The 24,961-nt window shown below is 38.3% G+C and overlaps 1 protein-coding gene across 2 annotated transcripts in view; it reads left to right on the top strand.

Annotated features, from left to right (window-relative positions):
• Window positions 1-24,961, top strand: part of EIF5B (eukaryotic translation initiation factor 5B) — a 76,286-nt gene that overhangs the window by 35,830 nt on the left and 15,495 nt on the right. The window contains exons 7-14 of one of the 2 annotated variants that reach the window (XM_070379967.1): window positions 4,779-4,874; window positions 5,369-5,458; window positions 9,337-9,411; window positions 12,398-12,681; window positions 21,161-21,268; window positions 21,452-21,562; window positions 23,996-24,063; window positions 24,626-24,767. In XM_070379967.1, coding sequence (XP_070236068.1) covers window positions 4,779-4,874; window positions 5,369-5,458; window positions 9,337-9,411; window positions 12,398-12,681; window positions 21,161-21,268; window positions 21,452-21,562; window positions 23,996-24,063; window positions 24,626-24,767 — 974 coding nt within the window. Of the gene's footprint in view, window positions 1-4,778; window positions 4,875-5,368; window positions 5,459-9,336; window positions 9,412-12,394; window positions 12,682-21,160; window positions 21,269-21,451; window positions 21,563-23,995; window positions 24,064-24,625; window positions 24,768-24,961 lie in introns of both variants that reach the window. The other variant, XM_070379966.1, reaches the window with a different exon arrangement.

Raw genomic sequence — 24,961 nt, 5'->3', positions numbered from 1 at the left:
TCAAGGGTCAACTATATAAACATACTTATGTGCATATATTTATGTATATATTTAGGGACAGTCTGTCATGACCCAGTGGATTTTACCTTGGTAGTGCAGGGGTGTTCAGTATTTAAAAATCAAGAAATAGTTCACCATATTAATAGACTAAAGAAAATCTACATGATCGTCTCAATATACAGAAGGATCATTTCAAAAAATTCAGTATTCATATATAATAAGAATCCACAAACTGGGGATAGAAGAGAACTTCCTTCCCTGATATAAGACATTTACAAAAAATATGCAATTATTACACTTACTTTTAAATGACTGAATACTAATAAACTCTAATATTGAGATTAAGGCAAGGGTATGCACTCTCATCACAATCATTCCACATTGGTCTGGAATGTCGTGATTCAGGCAGTTAGGCAAAAAATAAGGCCTGCAGATTGGTAAGAAATAGTCTATTCATAGATGCCAGTTGTCTACATAGAAAATTCCATGGTATCTATCCCCCACAAAATCCTATAGCTAGTAAGTGGGGTTAAGAAGATTATAGATAGGCCAGTATGCATATATCAACTATTTCTATATGCTAGTAATTAACGCTAGTAAATGAGGTTAAGAAGATTATAGATAGGCCAGTATGCAAATATCAACTATTTCTATATGCTAGTAATTAACATAAAAATACTAACAGTATAAAATTAACAGTACTATTTATAGTAGTACCCCCCCATAAAAGAAATTGAAATACTTAGTTAAAATTCTAGTATTTGTGGAATCTATATGCTGAAAACTGTAAAATACTGATGAAAATAATCAAAGGCTTATGTAAATGGAGAGATGTTGCTTTTGCAGAGTCAAATGCAACAAATGCAAGCAGTCAAATCTGCTTTTGCAGATGTTGCTTTTTGCAGTGTGATATTGTTAAGATACCACTTCTCCCAAACTGATTTGTAGATTCAGTGCAATCTCAGTCAGAATTACAGCAGAATATTTGAAAGAACCTTGGAAGACTCACAATATCCAATTTCAAGACTGGCTGTAAAAATACAACAATCACAGTGTGATACTGGTTAAAGGGTAAACGAAGAGGTCAATAGAACAGAACAGAATAGTCTGTCTGGTCACGTTTTCTTTGTTGTCATAAGTTCAGTGCAGTCTAGTCGCTCAGTCATGTCCGACTTTGCGACCCCGTGGATTACAGCACCCCAGGCCTCCCTGTCCATCACCAACTCCTGGAGTCTACTCAAACTCAAGTCCTTTGAGTTGGTGATGACATCCAACCACCTCATCCTTGTCGTCCCCTCTCCCGCCTTCAATCTTTCCCAGCATCAGGGTCTTTTCAAATGAGTCAGTTCTTCGCATCAGGTGGCCAAAGTATTGGGAGTTTCAGCTTCAACATCGGTCCTTCCAGTGAATATTCAGGACTGATTTCCTTTAGGATGGACTGGTTGGATCTCCTTGCAGTCCAAGGGACTCTCAAGAGTCTTCTCCAACACCACAGTTCAAAAGCATCAATTCTTCAGTGCTCAAGTTTCTTTATACTCCAACTCTCACATCCATACATGACTTCTAGAAAAACCATAGCTTTGACTAGATGGACCTTTGTTGGCAAAGAATGTCTCTGCTTTTGAATATGCTATCTAGGTTGGTCATAAATTTTCTTCCAAGGAGCAAGTATCTTTTAACTTCATGGCTGCAGTCACCATCTGCAGTGATTTTGGAGCCCCTGAAAATAAAGTCTCTCACTGTTTCCCCATCTGTTTGCCATGAAGTGCCATGATCTTAAGACCAGATGCCATGATCTTTGTTTTCTGAATGTTGAGCTTTAAGCCAACTTTTTCACTCTCCTCTTTCACTTTCATCAAGAGGTTTTTTAGTTCCTCTTCACTTTCTGCCATAAGAGTGGTATCATCTGCATATCTGAGGTTATTGATATTTGTCCTGCAATCTTGAATCCAGCTTGTGCTTCTTCCAGCCCAGCATTTCTCATGATGTACTCTGCATATAAGTTCAATAAACAGGGTGACAATATACAGCCTTGACATACTCCTTTTCCTATTTGGAACCAGTCTGTTGTTCATGTCCAGTTCTAACTCTTGCTTCCTGACCTGCATACAGATTTCTCAAGAGACAGGTCAGGTGGTCTGGTATTCCCATCTCTTTCAGGATTTTCCACAGTTTGTGGCGGTCCACACAGTCAAAGGCTTTGGCATAGTTAATAAAGCAGAAATAGATGTTTTTCTGGAACTCTCTTGCTTTTTTGATGATCCAGCGGATGTTGGCAGTTTTATCTCTGGTTCCTCTGTCTTTTCTAAAACCAGCTTGAACATCTGGAAATTCACGGTTCATGTACTGCTGAAGCCTGGCTTGGAGAATTTTGAGCATTACTTTACTAGCGTGTGAGATGAACACAATTGTGCAGTAGTTTGAGCATTCTTTGGCATTCATTGCCTTTCTTTGGGATTGGAATGAAAACTGACCTTTTCCAGTCCTGCAGCCACTGCTGAGTTTCCCAAATTTGCTGGGATATTGAGTGCAGTACTTTCACAGCATCATCTTTCAGGATTTGAAATAGCTCAACTGGAATTCCATCACCTCCACTAGCTTTGCTTGTAGTGATGCTTCCTCAGGCCCTCTTGACTTCACATTCCAGGGTGTCTGGCTCTGGTGATCATACCATCGTGATTGTCTGGGTTGTGAAGATCTTTTTGTATTATTGTTCTTCTGTGTATTCTTGCCACCTGTTCTTAATATCTTAATATCTTCTGCTTCTGTTAGTCCATACCATTTCTGTCCTTTATTGTGCCCATCTTTGCATGATTTGTTCCCTTGATATATAATTTTCTTGAAGAGATCTCTAGTCTTTCCCATTCTATTGTTTTCTTCTATTTCTTTGCACTGATGACTGAGGAAGGCTTTTTTCTCTCTCCTTGCTATTCTTTGCAACTCTTCATTCAAATGGGTATATCTTTCCTTTTCTCCTTTTCTTTTCCCTTCTCTTCTCTTCACAGCTATTTGTAATGCCTCCTCAGACAATCATTTTGCTTTTTTGCATTTCTTTGTGTCATAGAAAGAGATAATTCAGTAGATAAAATACGGTTTTGCTACAAGTGATAGTGGGATAATTAGACATTTATTTGCAAAAAATAAAATGAAAAACCTGGCCCTCAATCCCACTCATTATATAGAATTTAACTTGTAATGGATTGTAGATCTAAATGTGAAGAACTTTCAGAGGAAAACATAGAAACTCTTTATGAGTTTGTGCTAGGCAGGGAGTGCTTAGGTACAACTTCAAAAGCATAATCCATAAAAGGGAAAAAAATGAGAAAATTGAGGAAGTCCAGTTAACAACTGCCATTCAAAAGACACCATTGAGAGAATATCAAAGATAATACCTAAAAATCACTCATCTGAAAATTGTGTTTATGTGTATATAAAGATAACTCAGAATTCAACAAGAAAAACAATCCTATTTGGAAAGGGGCAAAAAAGGTTGAAGAGACCCTTCACTGAGATACTGTAAGCATGTGGAAGGAATGCTCAACACCATGGTGGTGGTTCAGTCGCTCAGTTGTGTCCGACTCTTGAGACCCCATGGGCTGTAGCCTGCCAGGCTTCTCTGTGTATGGAATTCTCCAGGCAAGAGTACTGGGGTCGGTTGCCATTTCCTTCCATGGGATCTTCCCGACCCAGGAATCAAACCCTGGTCTCCTGCATTGCAGGCAGATTCTTTCCTGACTGAGCTACAAGGGAAGCCATTAGGAAAATTCAAATTAAGACCACTATGAGGTATCACTACACATTTATTAGAATGTGTAAATTTAAAAAAACCCCAGCATTTGTCTTTACCAAATGCTGGCAAGAGCAGTTGGAACTCTCATGTGCTACTGATGGGAATGCAGAATTGTAAAATCACTACAGTTGGCAGTTTCTTACAAATTTAAATACAGTTGACCTCTGAACAACATGGATTTGAATTGTGAGGGTTTTTTTCAATTATAAATACTACAGTACACGATTTGTTATTGGTTGAATCCAAGAATTTGGAAACCATGCATATAGAGGGCTGACTATAGGTCATATGCAGATTTTCAGCTACATGGAGGGTTGGCAGCCCAGAACTACATGTTTTTCAAGGGTCAGCTGTACGTATTTAATGTCCCATCCACTCCATAATGTGTATCCCAGAGAAAACGTTCACACAAAAATCTGCATGCAAATGTTGATAGCAGCTTTATTCATACTGTCAAAAACTAGAAATAACTCAAATGTCCTTTAGCTGCCTATTGAATAAACGGACTGTGGTCCGTCCATACACTGGATTACTGTTTACCATAAGAAACGAAGTATTGATACATATAGTAACGAGGATGATTTGGATCCATTATGATGATAGCCAGACTGTAAAGCTTTATTTCTGTGACTTTCTGGAAGGAGACCATCTTAAGGGATGGAGAACAGATCAGTGGTTGCCAGGGACTTAAGGATGTGAATAGGGTTTAACGTCCCAGAGCAGCCTGGGGTGATGGAACTGTTATGCATCTTCATTATGATGGTAATTGTGTAACTTCAAGAGTTTGTCAAAAGTCAAAGAGCTAGACACCAAAAAGATGGAATTTTAATGCATGTTTAAAATACCTTATGTTGAAAAGGTTTTCCATGAACTTTATATTTTAGGATATGTATCTCTGAGGTGAATAAAATGTTACCTTCTTCAATAGTGTTTCTTAGGTGTCAAGCAAGTAGTATAAACACTGAAATTTTCCAATTTTATCCCTCAGGTGTTGAAGTGCCATCAAAAGACTCTTTGCCAAAGAAGAGGCCAATTTATGAAGATAAAAAGAAGAAAAAACCACCGCAGCAGATGGAAAATAAAGGTTTGCATACAAAACCTGTGATTTAGAAACAGTTTTGCTGGCCTTTTCCCCTATAACCTTAAAAACAGAAGTCTCTTAAAAAGAAGTCTAACCAGAATTGCATATTGAAACCAACCAATTGCATATTGAAACCAACTATTAATGATATTAATATCATTCTCCACTGATTCAAATGACAGGTTAAGGGAAAAGTATATCTGTTTGTAAAATCTGAGTCCTATGCTATGAATAACTGTTCTTGACTGAAAAAGCATAACTATCATTTCTTTTTTTTGCTGTTTCCTTCTCAACCTTCTGTAATTTTATATTCTAGTCTTGTCGGAAAGAAAAACTAGTTTCCTGTTTGTAAAAAATCATTGTTGGTATTAAATGTTTTGTAAACTTATTAAAGAATTTAGATTGTACTACTGGTGTTTATTCAGTAGTTAACAGAGTATCCTAACAGGAAATGCACTGAAAAGTATTGTTAAGTTGGTTTCTGTTCCTTTTATCAGTTTCTGAACCAGTGGAATTAAGTGCTGCTGCAGAAGTTGTGGAGCAAGGACTACCCGAAAAAGAAGAGACACCGCCTCCTGTTGAACCAGGCCAGTAGTGCTCATGTGTCCTAAGTTGTCTTGGTTGTCACTAGTTTGGAGAAACCAGATGTCTGGCAGAATGGCCTTCTTACTTTGTAGTTCTTTCTTTAAATCGTTTCATTTTCTCTGGAAAAATTGTAGAGGTGAGACTTGAATCACTTTTGTTCTCTACAGTGGTGTTGGAAGTGTTTTATAGAAAGGATTAGAGGTATTTGGATTTTCTCTAATGTTTTTATTTATGGGTCAGGATTCTTAGGTGGTACCAAAAAGACCTAAAGTTCTTTGTTTAAATCCTTTGGAAGCAAATTGGGAGCACTTTTGATTGGAGCTTTTTACTAAAAATCATAAGAATTGACATTTTAAAATCTTCAGAGGTCAGCTTTTGTTTACTAAATTAGTAAGAGGATTCAGTTTACTCATTCTGTGAGTGTATTTTGGGATTGGAGAACATCTCTGGATTTTTTTTTTTCTTTAAACATTGTTCTAATTCGCGAAACTAGGTGTTGCTAGGAGAGCCGGAGGCTGGCTACATTGTATGTTGGGTAAAATCAGGAGAATCTCCGGTGTTTACAGATAGGAGTAGGAGTTGCTTTAGAGAATGTTAAGACTGACCCAGACTGAGGAGAGTTTGGGGAGAATGGATTCATGTATATGTATGGCTGAGTTCTTTTGCTGTCCTCCTGAAACTATTACAACATCATTAATTGGCTGTACCCCAATACAAAACAAAAGGTTTTTTTTTCTTGAAGATTGACCCACACTTGTGAAAGATACTGGGTTGGCCAATACATTCATTCAGGGTTTAAGATGTTACAGAAAAACACAAATGAACCTTTTGGCTAACCCAGTATTCAGATCAGATCAGATCAGTCGCTCAGTCGTGTCCGACTCTTTGCGACCCCATGAATCACAGCACGCCAGGCCTCCCTGTCCATCACCAACTCCCGGAGTTCACTCAGACTCACGTCCATCGAGTCAGTGATGCCATCCAGCCATCTCATCCTCTGTCATCCCCTTCTCCTCTTGCCCCCAATCCCTCCCAGCATCAGAGTCTTTTCCAATGGTCAACTCTTCGCATGAGGTGGCCAAAGTACTGGAGTTTCAGCTTTAGCATCATTCCTTCCAAAGAAATCCCAGGGCTGATCTCCTTCAGAATGGACTGGTTGGATCTCCTTGCAGTCCAAGGGACTCATAAGAGTCTTCTCCAACACCACAGTTCAAAAGCATCAATTCTTTGGTGCTCAGCCTTCTTCACAGTCCACCTCTCACATCCATACATGACCACAGGAAAAACCATAGCCTTGACTAGACGAATCTTTGTTGGCAAAGTAATGTCTCTGCTTTTGAATATGCTATCTAGGTTGGTCATAACTTTCCTTCCAAGGAGTAAGCGTCTTTTAATTTCATGGCTGCAGTCACCATCTGCAGTGATTTTGGAGCCCAGAAAAATAAAGTCTGACACTGTTTCCACTGTTTCCCCATCTATTTGCCATGAAGTGATGGGACCGGATGCCATGATCTTCGTTTTCTGAATGTTGAGCTTTAAGCCAACTGTTTCACTCTCCACTTTCACCTTCATCAAGAGGCTTTATAGTTCCTCTTCACTTTCTGCCATAAGGGTGGTGTCATCTGCATATCTGAGGTTATTGATATTTCTCCCGGCAGTCTTGATTCCAGCTTGTGTTTCTTCCAGTCCAGCATTTCTCATGATGTACTCTGCACATAAGTTAAATAAACGGGGTGACAATATACAGCCTTGACGAATTCCTTTTCCTATTTGGAACCAGTCTGTTGTTCCATGTCCAGTTCTAACTGTTGCTTCCTGACCTGCATACAGATTTCTCAAGAGGCAGGTCGGGTGGTCTGGTATTCCCATCTCTTTCAGAATTTTCCACAGTGTATTGTGATCCACACAGTCAAAGACTTTGGCATAGTCAATAAAACAGAAATAGATGTTTTTCTGGAACTCTCTTGCTTTTTCCATGATCCAGCAGATGTTGGCAATTTGATCTCTGTTTCCTCTGCCTTTTCTAAAACCAGCTTGAACATCAGGAAGTTCACGGTTCACATATTGCTGAAGCCTGGCTTGGAGAATTTTGAACATTACTAGCGTGTGAGATGAGTGCAGTTGTGTGGTAGTTTGAGCATTCTTTGGCATTGCCTTTCTTTGGGATTGGAATGAAAACTGACCTTTTCCAGTCCTGTGGCCACTGCTGAGTTTTCCCAATTTGCTGGCATATTGAGTGCAGCATTTTCACAGCACCATCTTTCAGGATTTGGAATAGCTCAACTGGAATTCCATCCCCTCCACTAGCTTTGTTGGTAGTGATGCTTTCTAAGGCCCACTTGACTTCACATTCCAGGATGTCTGGCTCTAGATGAGTGATCACACCATCGTGATTATCTGGGTCGTGAAGATCTTTTTTGTACAGTTCTTCTGTGTATTCTTGTCACCTCTTCTTAATATCTTCTGTTAGGTCCATACCATTTCTGTCCTTTATTGTGCCCATCTTTGTATGATTTGTTCCCTTGATATCTAATTTTCTTGAAGAGATCTCTAGTCTTTCCCGTTCTGTTGTTTTCCTCTATTTCTTTGCATTGATCGCTGAAGAAGGCTTTCTTATCTCCTCTTGCTATTCTTTGGAACTCTGCATTCAGATGTTTATATCTTTCCTTTTCTCCTTTGCTTTTCGCGTCTCTTCTTTTCACAGCTATTTGTAAGGCCTCCCCAGACAGCCATTTTGCTTTTTTGCATTTCTTTTCCATGGGGATGGTCTTGATCCCTGTCTCCTGTACAATGTCATGAACCTCATTCCATAGCTCATCAGGCACTCTATCTATCAGATCTAGGCCCTTAAATCTATTTCTCACTTCCACTGTATATCATAAGGGATTTGATTTAGGTCATACCTGAATGGTCTAGTGGTTAACCCAGTATTACTGATCCTTTTTTTCTTCACCTCCTATTCTCAGTGTAAAAAGGATCATATTCCTCAGCACACCTCAGCTTAACCTGATGAGATCAAAGACATTCATGTTGATAGACTTACGGGAGTTCACTACTTTTGGTGGTAATTTGTAGCAGTAGAAAGAGTTACTAATTTAGAAGGAGTTTAGGGTTCATGTTTCTGACTCATTTCCTCCTCCTCAGGAAAATGTATCCAGGCTTGTTGGCAAGTAGTAATTATTATAGGGAAGCAAATACCCCGTGTTCCACCCTCATCTTCCTTTCATTTGAGAATAATTTTGCTTGACTAGATTGAAGTAAAAAGAGAGTCATTTTTGTTAATAAGGGGAGTTTATAGTCTTTAAATTCAAAATTATACCTTTCTGGCCATTTTTGGGTTGTAAGCACGACATGCTGTTCTTTCAGCTGGAAGAGAAGTGTAGATTGGTACCTCCAAGTATGTAATTGAAGTAGTATTTGTATGTATTTGAAGAGGTTAAAGCTAAATAAACAATACATTCTTATGTATATAGTTTGAAGATCAAAAAGAAGAGATATGTGAAATTCCATTTGTCCTCAAGAACTGAATGCCATCACGTACCCTTTTCAAGATCTAAAGGAATATTTCAATGAGTTGCTAATATTTTGGACATGACTTAGCAACTGAACAGCAATATTTTACCTCAGATATGAAATCTGGGTTAAGTTTAATATATTGTACTCAAAACATGAGGAAATTGTGAAGCATCTAGTGACAGTAAAGGATTTAACCTGCTAGGTATGTTGAAAAATAGTTGCAAAGAATGAAATTATATACATACTTCTTTTTATAACTAAAGCATTTTTTAAATGTCAGTATAGTTTTCTACATTTTTTTTTCTAAAAGCAATCTTAAATTCTTTATAATTTTTATGTCCTTAATGAAAACTTTCATCCACAGAAGAGGAAGAAGAAACCGAGGATGCTGGGTTGGATGACTGGGAAGCTATGGCTAGCGATGAGGAGAGAGAGACAGGTGAGTAGCTCGGAAGCACGCACTGATACGTCCATTGGCTACTCGTGATGTGTCTGTGTTTAAAGGAGTAGTCTTGATTGTGAAAGCTGCACGAGCATTCTTGGAGATAGAGGACAGTCTGGCTCTTTCCATTGCCATGATCCCTAAATCCTCCTGTGGATCCTGATTTTATTAATAAATGGTTTTTCAGAAAGTGATTTGTAAGATAGTTGCCTAGTATTTAGAATGCATTTTTTCCCAGAATGGTGATTTTTACAAATGAAAATAGATGATTTTTACAAATGAAAATAGATTATTAAAGCTCTTTAACTTAGAATAAATACAAAGATATACAAACAAGATAATAGAGTTCCTCCTAATCGTTGTGAATAAAAAATGGTTTTCCTGGTCATTTCTTCCTGGCTTCTTTTTTAGGGTTTTATTTGTTGGCTTTCTCCTAACTTTTTGAAGTGAATATTTGGCTGTTTGTTTTTTCAGTCTTTTTTAAAATGATGTATTTTTCTCTAAGCCTGGCTTTAGCCAAATTCTCTAAGTTCTGATATATTGATATTTTTAAATTTATATTTTGATATTTTAGCCTATAATTTACTTAGAAGTTTATTTCTTATTTTATGAAAATGAGGACTTTACATATCTTTGTTATTTCATTGTGATCAGAAAAACACGTGTTTCTATCCTTTGAACTGTGTTGACTTAATTTACAACCCAACAAATGGTTGGTTATTTTACATGTTTCATGTGACTGGAAAGTTTATATTCTGCATTAGTTGAGTGCTTTGCTATCTGTATTTAGGTTGCTGATTATTTTATTCAGCTTCTGAGTTTTTTTTCTCAGTACTTTTCTCTCTTTTGCTGAGAGTGGTATACTTAAATCTCCCATTGTGCTTATAGTTTGTCTTTTTCTCTGAGTTATCTTAATTTTTGCTCTATGTAGTTTTGTGCTGTATTATTAAATGAATGTAATCTTACATCTTTCTGATGAATTGACTGTTTTATATCTTATTTCTAGTAATGTCTTTTTCCTTAAAGTCTGCCTTATCTGATGTTAATATAGGTATACCAGCTTTAATTTACTTGATTTTTCTGTCTGTATTACACTTTCTATATCCTTACACAGCATATAGTTGAGGTTTTTAAATCTATTTTGTTACTTTTTATTTTACCTGGAGTACTTAGCCCATTACATCTAGAATGTAATACAGTTAATGAAGTTTAGTGATCTTCTATTTATCATCTTACTCTTATTTGTTCTATTTCTTTTTCTTTCCTTTCTAACTATCTTTTGGATTATTTGATTTTTTTTCTTTAATTCCTTTTTTTGCCCTTTCATGAGCTTGGACGTTTTGTACTTTTCTCCTTCCTTTTGGTGGTTACTCTAGATAGTTTTAACGTGGACTTCTGAACTATCAATGTCTGTTACCTTCTTTCCAAGCAAGATAAAGACCATAGAATACATAAATTACATTTGAACAGTTCTCAGTTTATATATACCATTGTTCTCATTTACTTTAATTCTCTGTTTTAAACCCCAGAAGCTTTAAAACACACACACACAACAATGGGTATACATTGAAGTTTATTCACATTCTGAGTTTTGTGGTGCTTCTTTCCTTCCTCAATCTCTTACCTTCTATTGGGGTCATTTCTTCCAACCTGAAGTGTATCTTTTAGAATTCCTTCAGTATGAATCTGCTACAGAGACTGTCCATATTTGCTTTTCTGAAAAATCTTTATCTCATCTTCATTCTTTTTAAAAAAAAATTTATTTATTTTTGGCTGTGCTGGGTTTTCATTGCTACGTGGGCTTTTCTCTAGTTGCGGTAAGTAGGGGCTAACTCTCTAGTTGGTGGTACACAGGCTTTTCATCGTGGTGCCTTCTGTTGCGGAACATGGGCTCCAGGGCATGGGGGCTTCAGTACTTGGGGCTTCTGGTCTTTAGAGCACAGGCTTGATAGTTGTAGCACACAGGCTTGGTTGCTTTGCAGCATGTGGGTCTTCCTCGACCAGGGATCGAACCCATGTCTCCTGCTTTGGCAGGCGGATTCTTCACCAATGAGCCACCAGGGAATCCCTCATCTTCATTCTTGAAGGTGACATACTAAATGAGAAATTCTTTGTTGTAATTTGATTAATGCTTTGATGATTCTAATCCCCTGTCTTGGCTTTTATTGTTTCTGTTTAAAAGTCAGGTATCACTCTAAAGTTTCCATGTGTCTTTGTTTTCATCAGTTTTATTATGATTCAACCCAGTTTGTTTTTATTTTCTCCTGAGTTGTTTGAAACTGTAGAAATAATTTGATGGCAAAGTTGGTGTTTTCTTACTCCAGAGAGAATTTATATGTACATCTACCAGGAGTCTGAGTGAACTAGCAATATAGAAACATCTTACTCCCCGTTTCGAATTTAGAGAACCTGGAGGTGATCTGCCAGTAATGGGGAGATCCTGTTTACTTCCTGTTTATCTTGTTATTTCCCCAGAGTTTTTCAGGATTTCACCCCACAGTACGGGCACTACCCAGTGTCTGTCTACCTTGCCCCCCCTGAAATTGTTGGTAGGCCTGAACTCCCAGTGCCTGGACCCTTGAGCGCTGAGGGGCCTTTAAGAGCGCTGCATAGCCTTTCAGCTGCCTCCTCCAGGGTCCGCAGATGACCCCGGGGGGAGGAGGTACTAAACATTGTGCTCCCTTCCCTGGGTTTCTGTCCTCTCAGGGACAGTGTATCCTGGCCAGTGATGCTTTCCTTTTTTTATTAGCTTAAGTATGGTTAATGCATTAAGTTTTTACTGTTAAAAGGCAGTCTTTACTGTAGTATGTAGACAAAACTTTGCATTTATGATGTATGAAAATATTAATTTTGAATTATATAGTAAAACGTTACTGCCTTATTTAGTACCCTTTCGGTATTATTTTGCCTTTAAGGTCTCTATCTTGATAGAAATCTCATTTTTAACTTTGGTTTATTTCAAAATGTCTTTTCCTGAAAGAAGAAAACACGGTGCATATAGAAGTAAAAGAAAACCCTGAAGAGGAGGAGGAGGAGGAAGAGGAGGAGGAGGAGGAAGAAGAGAGTGAAGACGAAGAGGAGGAAGAAGGAGACAGTGAAGGCAGTGAAGGTGAAGATGATGATGAAAAGGTGTCAGATGAGAAGGACGCTGGGAAAACATTGGATAAAAAGCCAAGCAAAGACGTGAGCTCAGAATCTGAGGATGACTCTGACGACGATCGAACTAAAGAAGAACGGGCTTATGACAAAGCAAAACGGAGGATTGAGGTACTCATTTTTCCTCTTCTCTACTCCTTTCCACCCCCTTCCTCTGTGATCATTAGAACTTTACAACTAACGCTTCTATTGAGGAGCAATTTAAGAAACAGTCTCGGATTGGTATCTGTTCCGTTTTTGTGATGCTGAGACATAACAGGTCCTTGACACTGGTCTAACCCAAGGACTTCACTGTTTGCTAAGATGGAATGCTGACTGCTTTATCAGTTTTTTCTTTTTTTAATCCAAATTTTAGTGTGCTCTTTGAGAGATTTTTTTATAGGTTTATAGAGATACTCTGAGCTTATGCGCTCTAATTGAGTGTTTGCCTTGTGTGTTTAGTCATTCTGACACATGTGGTCCCTTTAGTTCTTTAGATCAGGTGGGTTAATGAGGCTTCCGTTTAGTCAAGTTCACATACCCTGCCACTTAACTGTTTTCCCTTTCTTAATGCAGTAGACTTCTACTACTATTTCTACTAGACTTCAGGAGGAAGTTTTCTCTAGTTATGTCAGCTTAGCATAAATAATACACTAAAAACTAATTTGCTTTGAAGAGGCTAAACTGTTTTAAAACTAAAATTGTTTTTAGCTTTCCTTAATTTTTTCATGTGCAATTCTAGCTTTCAGTTAGTTTGTGAATACCTCTGTATCAGTATTTGCCTTTTCCTTCTGTAAAGTTTAGTTAGGAATACATTTTCCAAATTTCTAAAGGACTAACAAAGTCTGTTACTGTAAATTGGGGTTTCTCAGCCTCAGCACTATTGACATTTTTGGGCCTAAGAATTCTCTGCTGTGGGGACTGTCTTCTTCATTTTAGGATGTTCAGCAGTATCTCTGATCACCCTCTAAATCCCCTCCCTTCTCCTGCTCGTGTCTCTGCTTCTTCCCACAGACCTGCTTCAGCCAGACATTGTATACTGTGCTTGGTGATTTACGAACAGAATGGGTATAATCATAAAGTTCCCTATTATCTCACTCCCTAGTGAGATAGAAGAACTGCCTTTGGCAATGAATCTGGTTATGAACCCCATGATTTAAAAAAAAAATAATTAAAAACTAAGTAATAAATTTAGTGTTTGCATCCCCCCACCCCCGGCCCCTCCTTTTAACAATATGCAGTGGTCCTCTTTAGCTCAACAATTTAAAAAAAGTGTTTTGGCTGTACTGGGTCTTCGTTGCTGTGCTCAGGCTAGTTCTGTGTTGTGCTGTGCTTCGTTGCAGTTCATGGGCTCATCAGTTGTAGCTCATGGGCTTAGTTGCTTTGTGCCATGTGGGATCTTCCCGGACCCAGGATCGAACCTGTGTCTCCTGCACTGTGTGGCAGATTCTTAACCACTAGACCACCAGGGAAGTCCTAGGTCAACAATTTTTGAACGGCTTGGTTGAGATGTGATTTCATACTGTAAAACTGACCCATTTTAAGTTTACAATTCAGTGACATTTTGTAAATTTACAGAGTTGTGCAGCCACTCCCACAACTCAACTTTTAGAATATGTTCATCACCCCAGAAATATCCTTGTGCCAATCTGCAGTCATTACCCATTCCTGCCCCCAAGCAACTGCTCATCTGTTTCCTGCCTCAGGACAGCATCTTCTCCAGAAACTTCATCATAAATGCAACTTTGTATTACGTGGTCTTTTGTGTCTGGCTTCTCTCACTTCAGCCTGTTCATCTGTGTTGCTGCTCTGTCAGTACTGTGTTCCTTTTAACTGACAGCAGTGTTCCGTTATATATAGATACCACATTTTATTTGTGTCCATTCACCAGTTAAAGAACATTTGAATTGTTTCCACTTTTTGTCATTTGTACTTCTGTTACAAAACGGTCTCATATGAGTCTGTGCATGGAGATATATTTTTGTTACTTTTGAATAAAAACAACTTTTAGGAGTGAATTTTTTTTAATCCTAGAAATTTGGCAGTGTCTAAGAGTGAGATACGAATACCCAGTTGTGGATGTGACTGATGATAGAAGCAAGGTCTGATGCCGTAAAGAGGAATATTGCATAGGAACCTGGAATGTCAGGTCCACGAATCAAGGCAAATTGGAAGTGGTCAAACAGGAGATGCCAAGAGTGAACGTCAATATTCTAGGCATCAGCGAACTAAAATGGACTGGAATGGGTGAATTTAACTCAGATGACCATTATATCTATTACTGTGGGTGAGAATCCCTTAGAAGAAATGGGGTAGCTATCATGGTCAACAAAAGAGTCCGAAATGCAGTACTTGGATGCAATCTCAAAACTGACAGAATGATCTCTGTTCGTTTCCAAGGCAAACCATTCAATATCACAGTAATCCAAGCCCATGCCCCAACCAGTAACGCTGAAGATGCTGAACTTGAACGGTTCTATGAAGACCTACAAGACCTTTTAGAACTAACACCCAGAAAAGATGTCCTTTTCATTATACAGGACTGGAATGCAAAAGTAGGAAGTCAAGAAACACCTGGAGTAACAGGCAATTTTGGCCTTGCAATACGGAATGAAGCAGGGCAAAGACTAATAGAGTTTTGCCAAGAAAATGCACTCGTCATAATAAACACCCTCTTCCAACAACACAAGAGAAGACTCTATACATGGACATCACCAGATGGTCTACACCGAAATCAGATTGATTATATTCTTTGCAGCCAAAGATGGAGAAGCTCTATACAGTCAGCAAAAACAAGACTGGGAACTGACTGTGGCTCAGATCATGAACTCCTTATTGCCAAATTCAGACTTAAATTGAAGAAATGGGAAAACCACTAGACGATTCATTTCAGTTCAGTCGCTCAGTCGTGTCCGACTCTTTGCGACCCCATGAATTGCAGCAGGCCAGGCCTCCCTGTCCATCACCAACTCCCGGAGTTCACTCAGACTCAAGTCCATCGAGTCAGTGATGCCATCCAGCCATCTCATCCTCTGTTGTCCCATTCTCCTCCTGCCCCCAATCCCTCCCAGCATCAGAGTCTTTTCCAATGAGTCAACTCTTTGCATGAGGTGGCCAAAGTACTGGAGTTTCAGCTTTAGCATCATTCCTTCCAAAGAAATCCCAGGGCTGATCTCCTTCAGAATGGACTGGTTGGCTCTCCTTCAGGTATGACCTAAATCAAATCCCTTATGATTATACAGTGGAAGTGAGAAATAGATTTGAGGGCCTAGATCTGATAGATAGAGTGCCTGATGAGCTATGGAATGAGGTTCGTGACATTGTACAGGAGACAGGGATCAAGACCATCCCCATGGAAAAGAAATGCAAAAAAGCAAAATGGCTGTCTGGGGAGGCCTTACAAATAGCTGTGAAAAGAAGAGACGCGAAAAGCAAAGGAGAAAAGGAAAGATATAAACATCTGAATGCAGAGTTCCAAAGAATAGCAAGGAGAGGTAAGAAAGCCTTCCTCAGCAATCAATGCAAAGAAATAGAGGAAAACAACAGAATGGGAAAGACTAGAGATCTCTTCAAGAAAATTAGATATCAAGGGAACAAATCATACAAAGATGGGCACAATAAAGGACAGAAATGGTATGGACCTAACAGAAGATATTAAGAAGAGGTGGCAAGAATACACAGAAGAACTGTACAAAAAAGAGCTTCATGACCCAGATAATCATGATGGTGTGTTCATTCACCTAGAGCCAGACATCCTGGAATGTGAAGTCAAGTGGGCCTTAGAAAGCATCACTACAAACAAAGCTAGTGGAGGGGATGGAATTCCAGTTGAGCTATTTCAGATCCTGAAAGATGGTGCTGTGAAAGTGCTACACTCAATATGCCAGCAAATTTGGAAAACTCAGCAGTGGCCACAGGACTGGAAAAGGTTAGTTTTCATTCCAATCCCAAAGAAAAGCAATGCCAAAGAATGCTCAAACTACTGCACAGTTGCACTCATCTCACACGCTAGTAAAGTAATGTTCAAAATTCTCCAAGCCAGGCTTCATCAATATGTGAACCGTGAACTTTCTGATGTTCAAGCTGGTTTTAGAAAAGACAGAGGAACCAGAGATCAAATTGCCAACATCTGCTGGATCATGGAAAAAGCAAGAGAGTTCCAGAAAAACATCTATTTCTGCTTTATTGACTATGCCAAAGCCTTTGACTGTGTGGATCACAATACACTGTGGAAAATTCTGAAAGAGATGGGAATACCAGACCACCTGACCTGCCTCTTGAGAAATCTGTATGCAGGTTAGGAAGCAAGAGTTAGAACTGGACATGGAACAACAGACTGGTTCCAAATAGGAAAAGGAGTTCATCAAAGCTGTATATTGTCACCCTGTTTATTTAACTTATATGCAGAGTACATCATGAGAAATGCTGGACTGGAAGAAACACAAGCTGGAATCAAGATTGCCGGGAGAAATATCAATAACCTCAGATATGCAGATGACACCACCCTTATGGCAGAAAGTGAAGAGGAACTAAAAAGCCTCTTCATGAAAGTGAAAGAGGAGAGTGAAAAAGTTGACTTAAAGCTCAGCATTCAGAAAACTAAGATTATGGCATCTGGTCCCATCACTTCAGGGGGAAAATAGATGGGGTAACAGTGTCAGACTTTATTTTTTTGAGCTCCAAAATCAGTGCAGATGGTGATTGCAGCCATAAAATTAAAAGACGCTTACTCCTTGGAAGGAAAGCTATGACCAACCTAGATAGCATATTAAAAAGCAAAGATACTTTTGGATCGCAGCCATTCTGACTGGCGTGAAATGGTACCTCATAGTGGTTTTGATTTGCATTTCTCTGATAATGAGTGATGTTGAGCATCTTTTCACGTGTTTGTTAGCCATCTGTATGTCTTCTTTGGAGAAATGTCTATTTAGTTCTTTGGCCCATTTTTTGATTGGGTCATTTATTTTTCTGGAGTTGAGCTGTAGGAGTTGCTTGTATATTTTTGAGATTAGTTGTTTGTCAGTTGCTTCATTTGCTATTATTTTCTCCCATTCTGAAGGCTGTCTTTTCACCTTGCTAATAGTTTCCTTTGATGTGCAGAAGCTTTTAAGGTTAATTAGGACCCATTTGTTTATTTTTGCTTTTATTTCCAATATTCTGGGAGGTGGGTCATAGAGGATCCTGCTGTGATGTATATCAGAGAGTGTTTTGCCTATGTTCTCCTCTAGGAGTTTTATAGTTTCTGGTCTTACGTTTAGATCTTTAATCCATTTTGAGTTTATTTTTGTGTATGGTGTTAGAAAGTGTTCTAGTTTCATTCTTTTACAAGTGGTTGACCAGATTTCCCAGCACCACTTGTTAAAGAGATTGTCAATATATGGCAAAACCAATACAATATTGTAAAGTTAAAAAAAAATTTTTTTTAAAAAAAAGAAAGAAAGGAAAAAAAAAACAGAGTACTACTTTGCCAGCAAAGGTCCGTCTAGTCAAGGCTATGGTGTTTCCAGTGGTCACGTATGGATGTGAGAGTTGGACTGTGAAGAAAGTTGAGCGCCGAAGAATTGATGCTTTTGAACTGTGGTGTTGGAGAAGACTCTTGAGAGTCCCTTGGACTGCAAGGAGATCCAAGCAGTCCATCCTAAAGGAGATCAGTCCTGGGTGTTCATTGGAAGGACTGATGCTGAAGCTGAAACTCAAATACCTTGGCTACCTCATGCGAAGAGTTGACCATTGGAAAAGACCTGATGCTGAGAGGGATTGGGGGTAGGAGGAGAAGGGGATGACAGAGGATGAGATGGTGGATGGCATCACCGACTTGATGGACATGAGTTTGAGTGGACTCCAGGAGTTAGTGATGGACAGGGAGGCCTGGTGTGCTGCAATTTATGGGGTCGCAAAGAGTCAGACACAGCTGAGCTGTGTCTGAACTGAAGAATGAAATTGCTTACTCACGTAGTAAATTCGTGTTTAGCTTTTTCAGAAACTGCATTTTCAAAGTTTCTCTACAATTAAAGATTTTAATCACTTGAGGGTTCTAGTTTCTCTACATCCAAATACTTGTTATTGTCTGCTTTCCCATTATAACCATTCTAGAGGGATGTGAAGCAATGTGTCTAACTATGGTTTTAATTTGCATTTCCATGATGTTTATCATTTCTTTGTATGCTTTTTGGCCATTCCTATAGTCTTAATTGTTGAAGTATCCAAACTTTTGTTCATTTTTAAAATTTTGGAATTTGTCTTTTTTTATTGTGTTGTAAGAGTAGTTTTCATTTTTAGCAGTATCTTTTTGACATGCATACATTTTAAGTTTGGTAACATCTAATTTATTAAGTTTTTCTTTTACTAGAGCATAAATTATTCTTCTGGTGTTGTATTGAAGAAATCTTTGTTGAAACCACGATCATGAATAGTTTGTCCTGTGATTTTCTTCTTACAGATTTATACTTTTTGTTCCTCATATCTATTTTAAGATAATTTTTATGTAGGGTGTAAGGATTTAGGTCATTTTTTTAATGATAACCAGCACCGTTGGTTTAAAAGACGACTCTTCCCCTCTTTGTGTTGCCTTCTCATCTTTGACAAGTCAAGTGGCAGAAGTGTGAGGGTTTGCTTTTGGACTTTCAGTTCTGTTTCATTCATCTCTGTGTCTTTTCTTATGTCAGTACCACACTTTCTTGATTACTATAGTTTTCGTGATAAGTTTTGAAGTTGGGTAATGTAAGTCTTCCAACATTGTTCCTCCTATTTTAGATTGTTTCAACTTCCTAGGTCACTTGCTTTTCCATACAGATTTTAGAATCAGCTTATCAGTTTTTGCAAAAGTCTTCTCACACTTTTGATAGGGAGTGCATTGAATCTGTAGATCAATTTTAGGGAGAATTACCATCTTATTAATACTGAATTTGCCAATCTGTGGAAATAGCTATCTCTCCATTTATTTAGATCCTTTGAAAGTTCATCCAGCAATGTTTTGTAGTTTCCAGAGTATAGGATTTATTTTTCTTTTGTTAAATTTATTGTCACATATATTGTTTTTTTTTGATGCTCTTGTGAGTGGAGTCACTATTTAATCTTCTATTGTTAGTACAAAGAAATGCAGTTGATTTTTATAGATTGATCTTATGTGCTGCACTACACTGAAATTTTTTTACTCCAGTAATTCTTCATAGATTGTAACTAAGCTCATGATGTTTGCTTTTGAGTCATACTTTTTTTTTAAAGATTTTATTTATTAGTTTTGGCTGTGCTGGGTCTTCATTGCTGTACACGACGTTTCTCTAGTTGCAGCAAGCAGGGGCTGCTCTCTGGTTGCAGTGCACAGGCTTCCCCTTGGAGTGGCTTCTCTTGTTGTGGAGCAGGGGCTCTGGGCTCATGGGCTCTAGAGCACCAGCTCAGTAGTTGTGGGGATGGTCTTAGTTGCTCTACAACACGTGGAATCTTCAGGACCAGGGATCGAACCCTTGTCCCCTGCATTGGCTGGTGGATTCTTAATCACTAGACCACCAGGTAAAGTGTGAGTCATAAACACTGTGAAGCTGTTGTGTATTGCTCTTTGCTAGTAAAATTGCATCTCTCTTTTGGCATTCCAAAATATTTTTTCATTACAGTTTCTATAGAAGGATTCAGTGTCTGATGCTAGAAATGAGAGTGTTCTTACAAAAATGGTTTTTAGATGGAAAATAGTTTTGTGAATGACATCACTTCAGCCTTTTGTGGAAGTCCTCCTCATTCGCACGCCAGCTTCACCTGAAAGGCTGGCGTTCTGAAGAGGAGCTGCTGCCTTGTGCTTTTGTTTGGTTCTCAGAAGCTGAAGTGTTTGGAAGTAGGTGCTTGGTAAACACATGGTGGGTCGGAAGGCTTTCTCATGCTTAGATCCACCTTGGGAAGGTGGGAGTGCCATCTGGGTGTCTTAGGCTGAAGTGTGCAGTGGCTGTGTACGTGTGCACTGGATACAGTTTTGAAATATATTGCTTTAAGATTTTTAACAATTTGAAGTGAAATTTTTTTGAATGCTGGAGTATACTTCTTTTTATATAAACTTTCCCCCACAGGGCTTCCCTGGTGGGTCAGCAGTAAAGAATCCACCTGCACCGCAGGAGACATAGGTTTGATCTCTGGTTTGGGAAGATGCCCTGGAGAAGGAAATGGCTATCCACTCCAGTATTCTTGCCTGGAAAATCCCATGGACAGAGGAGCCTGCTGGGCTACAGTCCACGGAGTCATAAAGAGTTGGACATGATTTAGCAATTAGACAACAGAAAAACAACAACATAAGTTAGAGGTTTATACTATATAGTAAGTGTGAACAAAATATTCATTATATTCCATTAAGTTAACCACGTACAAAAGTGTTCAGAAAGTTTGAGCAAATATTTTACATCATTCTAATCCATAATTAGCAGTGCTGCTCTGAAATCTAAACAGGTGTCTCCTTGCTCAAAGGTTGTAAAGTTCACATTGTAAAATGCAATTACACGTAGTTAAATCAGCAAACAACTTGTATGCAGGTTGTGGTGTTCTCTTGCGAAGGGAAACTAATTTAAAGGAAAATGGTAGTGAAAGTTTGAAATATTTAATTTTGTGTGTGTATTTTTGTTGTTGTTCCCAGAAACGGCGACTTGAACACAGTAAAAATGTAAATACAGAGAAGCTAAGAGCTCCTGTTATTTGTGTACTTGGACATGTGGATACAGGGAAGACAAAAATTCTAGATAAGGTAAGAAAATGTTGTGTGCATTGATATATAACTCTTTGAATAAGTGATACCCTATGAAAAGCTAATAGAAACTATAGCACACATGGGCAGTTCTGTTTACAGTAAGTAAGCTGTTGTTTTATTACTGCTTTTGCTTCTTTATGCATTTTGAAATTTGACTTGGAATCTGCTCTCTCATCCCAGCTCCGTCACACACATGTACAAGATGGTGAAGCAGGTGGTATCACACAGCAAATTGGTGCCACCAATGTCCCTCTTGAAGCTATTAATGAACAAACTAAGATGATTAAAAATGTAAGTGCACTGTATTTCGTGTGTCTTAATCTCTGACAAAAATTGTTATAAATTATTTTACATATAGAAAAAAAGAACAGAATAGTATCACAGATCCACACACTCACCGTTCATAAGTAACAAACTCCACGTTGCCCTTCAGATCTCTTTTTTAAAGACATAAAGCATTAAATATTGTAGGAGTCCTCCTTCCCTCTTGCTCCAAGAGGCAGTTGCTTTTCTGTGTTAAAAGTCTGCCATTTCCTTGTTTTAATACTTTTATCATGGATCCCCATGTTTAAACATGTTTAAACATTCTGTTTCCTCCCCAGCTCTTCTGATTTTATCTCCTATTTCTCAACTTTAGAAATACTCAGTTTTTATTTTTGTTAAATATAACACGAGGGAAAATCACATATGATTAATGTAAAGCTTAGTGAATCAAACACCGTTTGTGTTACTCAGCTTCTGGGTAGAACCTTGCCAGTTTCTTCAGAAGCCTTGTGTCCCTTTTCAGTCCGAGTCCTCCTCTTCCACCCAGGATTAGCTTTTAAAGTCATCTCTAAATGTTGATATTCCGGTCCCGTTATCCGATTACTTCTGCAGAGTCCTCATCTACTGTTTGGTCTCAGAGTGATGGGATGCGGGAGAAAGGTCTGATCCTTCACCTTTATGTACCAGCTTTTCAAACAAAGAGTGGTTTGGTTTTATGTTATTATAAACTCATGGATTTCAACCTGTTTATACTGTGTTTTAATCCATTTCAATTTTTACTATGCCGAGATAGTTCCATCTTTCTAGGACTGATTGGCTTCTGAGTGTTTTTGATACTGTTCAAGTAGTCTTGTTTGTCTTGTGACATCCATGCGCTCTGATGTAACACACAGCATATTGTCACATGCTGGTGTCTCTCTTCAGTCTGAGTTCTGTGTTTAGAAAGGCTCTGTGAGTGTGTCACTCCAGCTTTTGTTTTGTTTGTTGGAAGTTGTTTTTTGAAGCTTGTTTTCTCATAGATTCCTAAAGGAGTAATGGAAGTAATATTCCTTGAGTTCTTTGAACATTGAAGCGTTACTTTGTGACTTTCATCCTGGAAAATCAGTTGGCTGCATGTAAATCCTTGGTTCACTTTTTCTCTCCTAAAGTGTATTGACTGTTGTTCGAGTTTCTTCTCACATAAAGCTTCACCTTTCAAGTTTTAATACAAGCTGGCTTTCATCCTCTTATAAGCTATGTGGTCTTTTGCATCTTGGTATTGGTTGTTCTGGGTCAATTTTCTAGTTATATGGTATTCCATTTTAGTATATAGTTTAATATCTTTATTTTAGGATAGTTTTCTTGAATTGCAGTTTTCTGAATTTGTAAATGAAATTTGATTCTGGTGGTTTTTATTGTTTGTATTCCAGACAGTGAACTGAAAGTAATTATGGCAGATTTTGATTTAAGACCACCAGAATGCAAAATTGAAATGTTTTGCATTTGAATCATTTTGACTTAGATCACTAGATAAGATTTTGGAAAATCATATCAAGATTGACAAAAGTATAGATAAACAAAGTGAAAAAAGTTCTGTGTGTGTATGCGTAAGAGAGATTTGTTGGCCAGTGCTAATGTTCAGGTTAAAAGAGGATGTCCATAGTTCAGTTCAGTTCAGTCACCTAGTCATGTCCGACTGTTTGAGACCCCATGGACTGTATCACACTAGGCTTTGCTGTCCATCACCAACTCCTGGAGCTTGCTCAAACTCATGTCCATCAAGTCGATGATATCATCCAACCATCTCATCCTCTGTTGTCCCCTTCTCCCCCTGCCTTTAATCTTTCTCAGCATCAGGGTCTTTTCTAATGAGTCAGTTCTTCACATCAGGTGGCAGAACATTGGAGCTTCAGCTTCAGCATCAGTCCTTCCAGTGGCTGAATACTCAGGTGTAATGCTCTTTCCATTCGTTCATGGACTTTTGTCCAGAAGATCAAGTCTTTATAATGACATTTGAATAAAGCAGGATATGAGCTTAATTCTTTCAATAATATGTTAATTTTCTTTTAAACATACTTTGGGATATTTTTCAGAGTTTAGAATTGCTCTAAAATTTGACCAGATAAGTTTTCCAAACACTGAGAGCCTCTTCTTCTGTGTTAGCTTTTTATAGATAATCACTCTCAGATCCTCTGTCATTTGTCCCTTACGAGTAATCTGTTCAGTTTTAGACTACATCATAGTTAACTTAACAAGGGGAATTTTTCTCATTTCATTTTTTTCTACGGAACGCCTTTTAATATTAATGAAAATGTTAACTGTTGTGCTTTGCTGGTTGACTCACTGTTTTAAAGCAGTTCATTTGGAAAAGGAAGTGCTGTTATTTTGAAGTTTTCCTGGCAGAATAATTGTCTTGTAAAGATGCTTTTGTTGTTTTGGTTCTTTGTTAAGTCAGCTCTCCACTTTTCCTATTTTTTCTAGTTTGATCGAGAGAACGTACGGATTCCAGGAATGCTGATTATTGACACTCCGGGGCATGAGTCTTTCAGGTAAGAGTGATTTGTGTCTTTTGTCAGCAGGCACACTGCTTGAAGCCAGTAAGTCTCGACGTTCAGTGAGTGAGGACTTCTGACTAGTCATTAATCTTTGTGTACTATTTTGATATCTGTGGTCCTTGTAACTACCAGCCCTCACCTGTGCCTCACTGACTTGTTAGTAGGACTTTATTTGGGGACTTGTTTTTTTGTAGAGAGAAGTCTTTTCCACTTTGAAAGAGCAAATCCTAATACATGCCTGGTCTATCTCCTATGAAACTGTTACAGGTGGAGTTTTATTCTGTTGCCTCTTGACCATGTTCCTTAGTGCAAAAAACTTGGTCAGTAAAACTGGCAGAAATAATGGAGGAATTTCTGGAACTAAGTCATTGCAACTGATGTCAGTTCACTGTCAGATGAGCATTTGGCATGTTAAGGGCTAATGCCACTTGAATTTAATGCATGTACTTCATTTTGTTCTTTCTGTGTGGGTTTTACAAAGAAATGAACATTTTAAGTTTCTTTGAGTAAAAGTATTTAATTTCAAGATTTCTATTTATGTGTCCTTTTCCAACAGTAATCTGAGAAACAGAGGAAGCTCTCTTTGTGACATTGCCATTTTAGTTGTTGATATTATGCATGGTTTGGAGCCCCAGACAATTGAATCTATCAACCTTTTGAAATCTAAAAAATGTCCCTTCATTGTTGCCCTCAATAAGGTAAGCTCCTCTTCTGAAAAATTAAGTCGTGAAAATGTGCTTATTTTTTATGGTTAACATAACTTTCATATAAGAAAATACACTCCTGTTAAGTGTACAGTCCAGTGTATGTGGACAAAATCACACATACATACAGCCACCATCATTTAGAATATAGACCTAATGTCCATATTCCCAGAATGTTCCCTCGTGTT

This window comes from Bos mutus, chromosome 11, assembly GCF_027580195.1.
Source record: "Bos mutus isolate GX-2022 chromosome 11, NWIPB_WYAK_1.1, whole genome shotgun sequence".
In the NCBI taxonomy this organism is placed as follows: domain Eukaryota; kingdom Metazoa; phylum Chordata; class Mammalia; order Artiodactyla; family Bovidae; genus Bos; species Bos mutus.
Note: the sequence above shows the minus strand (reverse complement) of the source record. Positions and strands in the feature narration are given on the sequence as shown.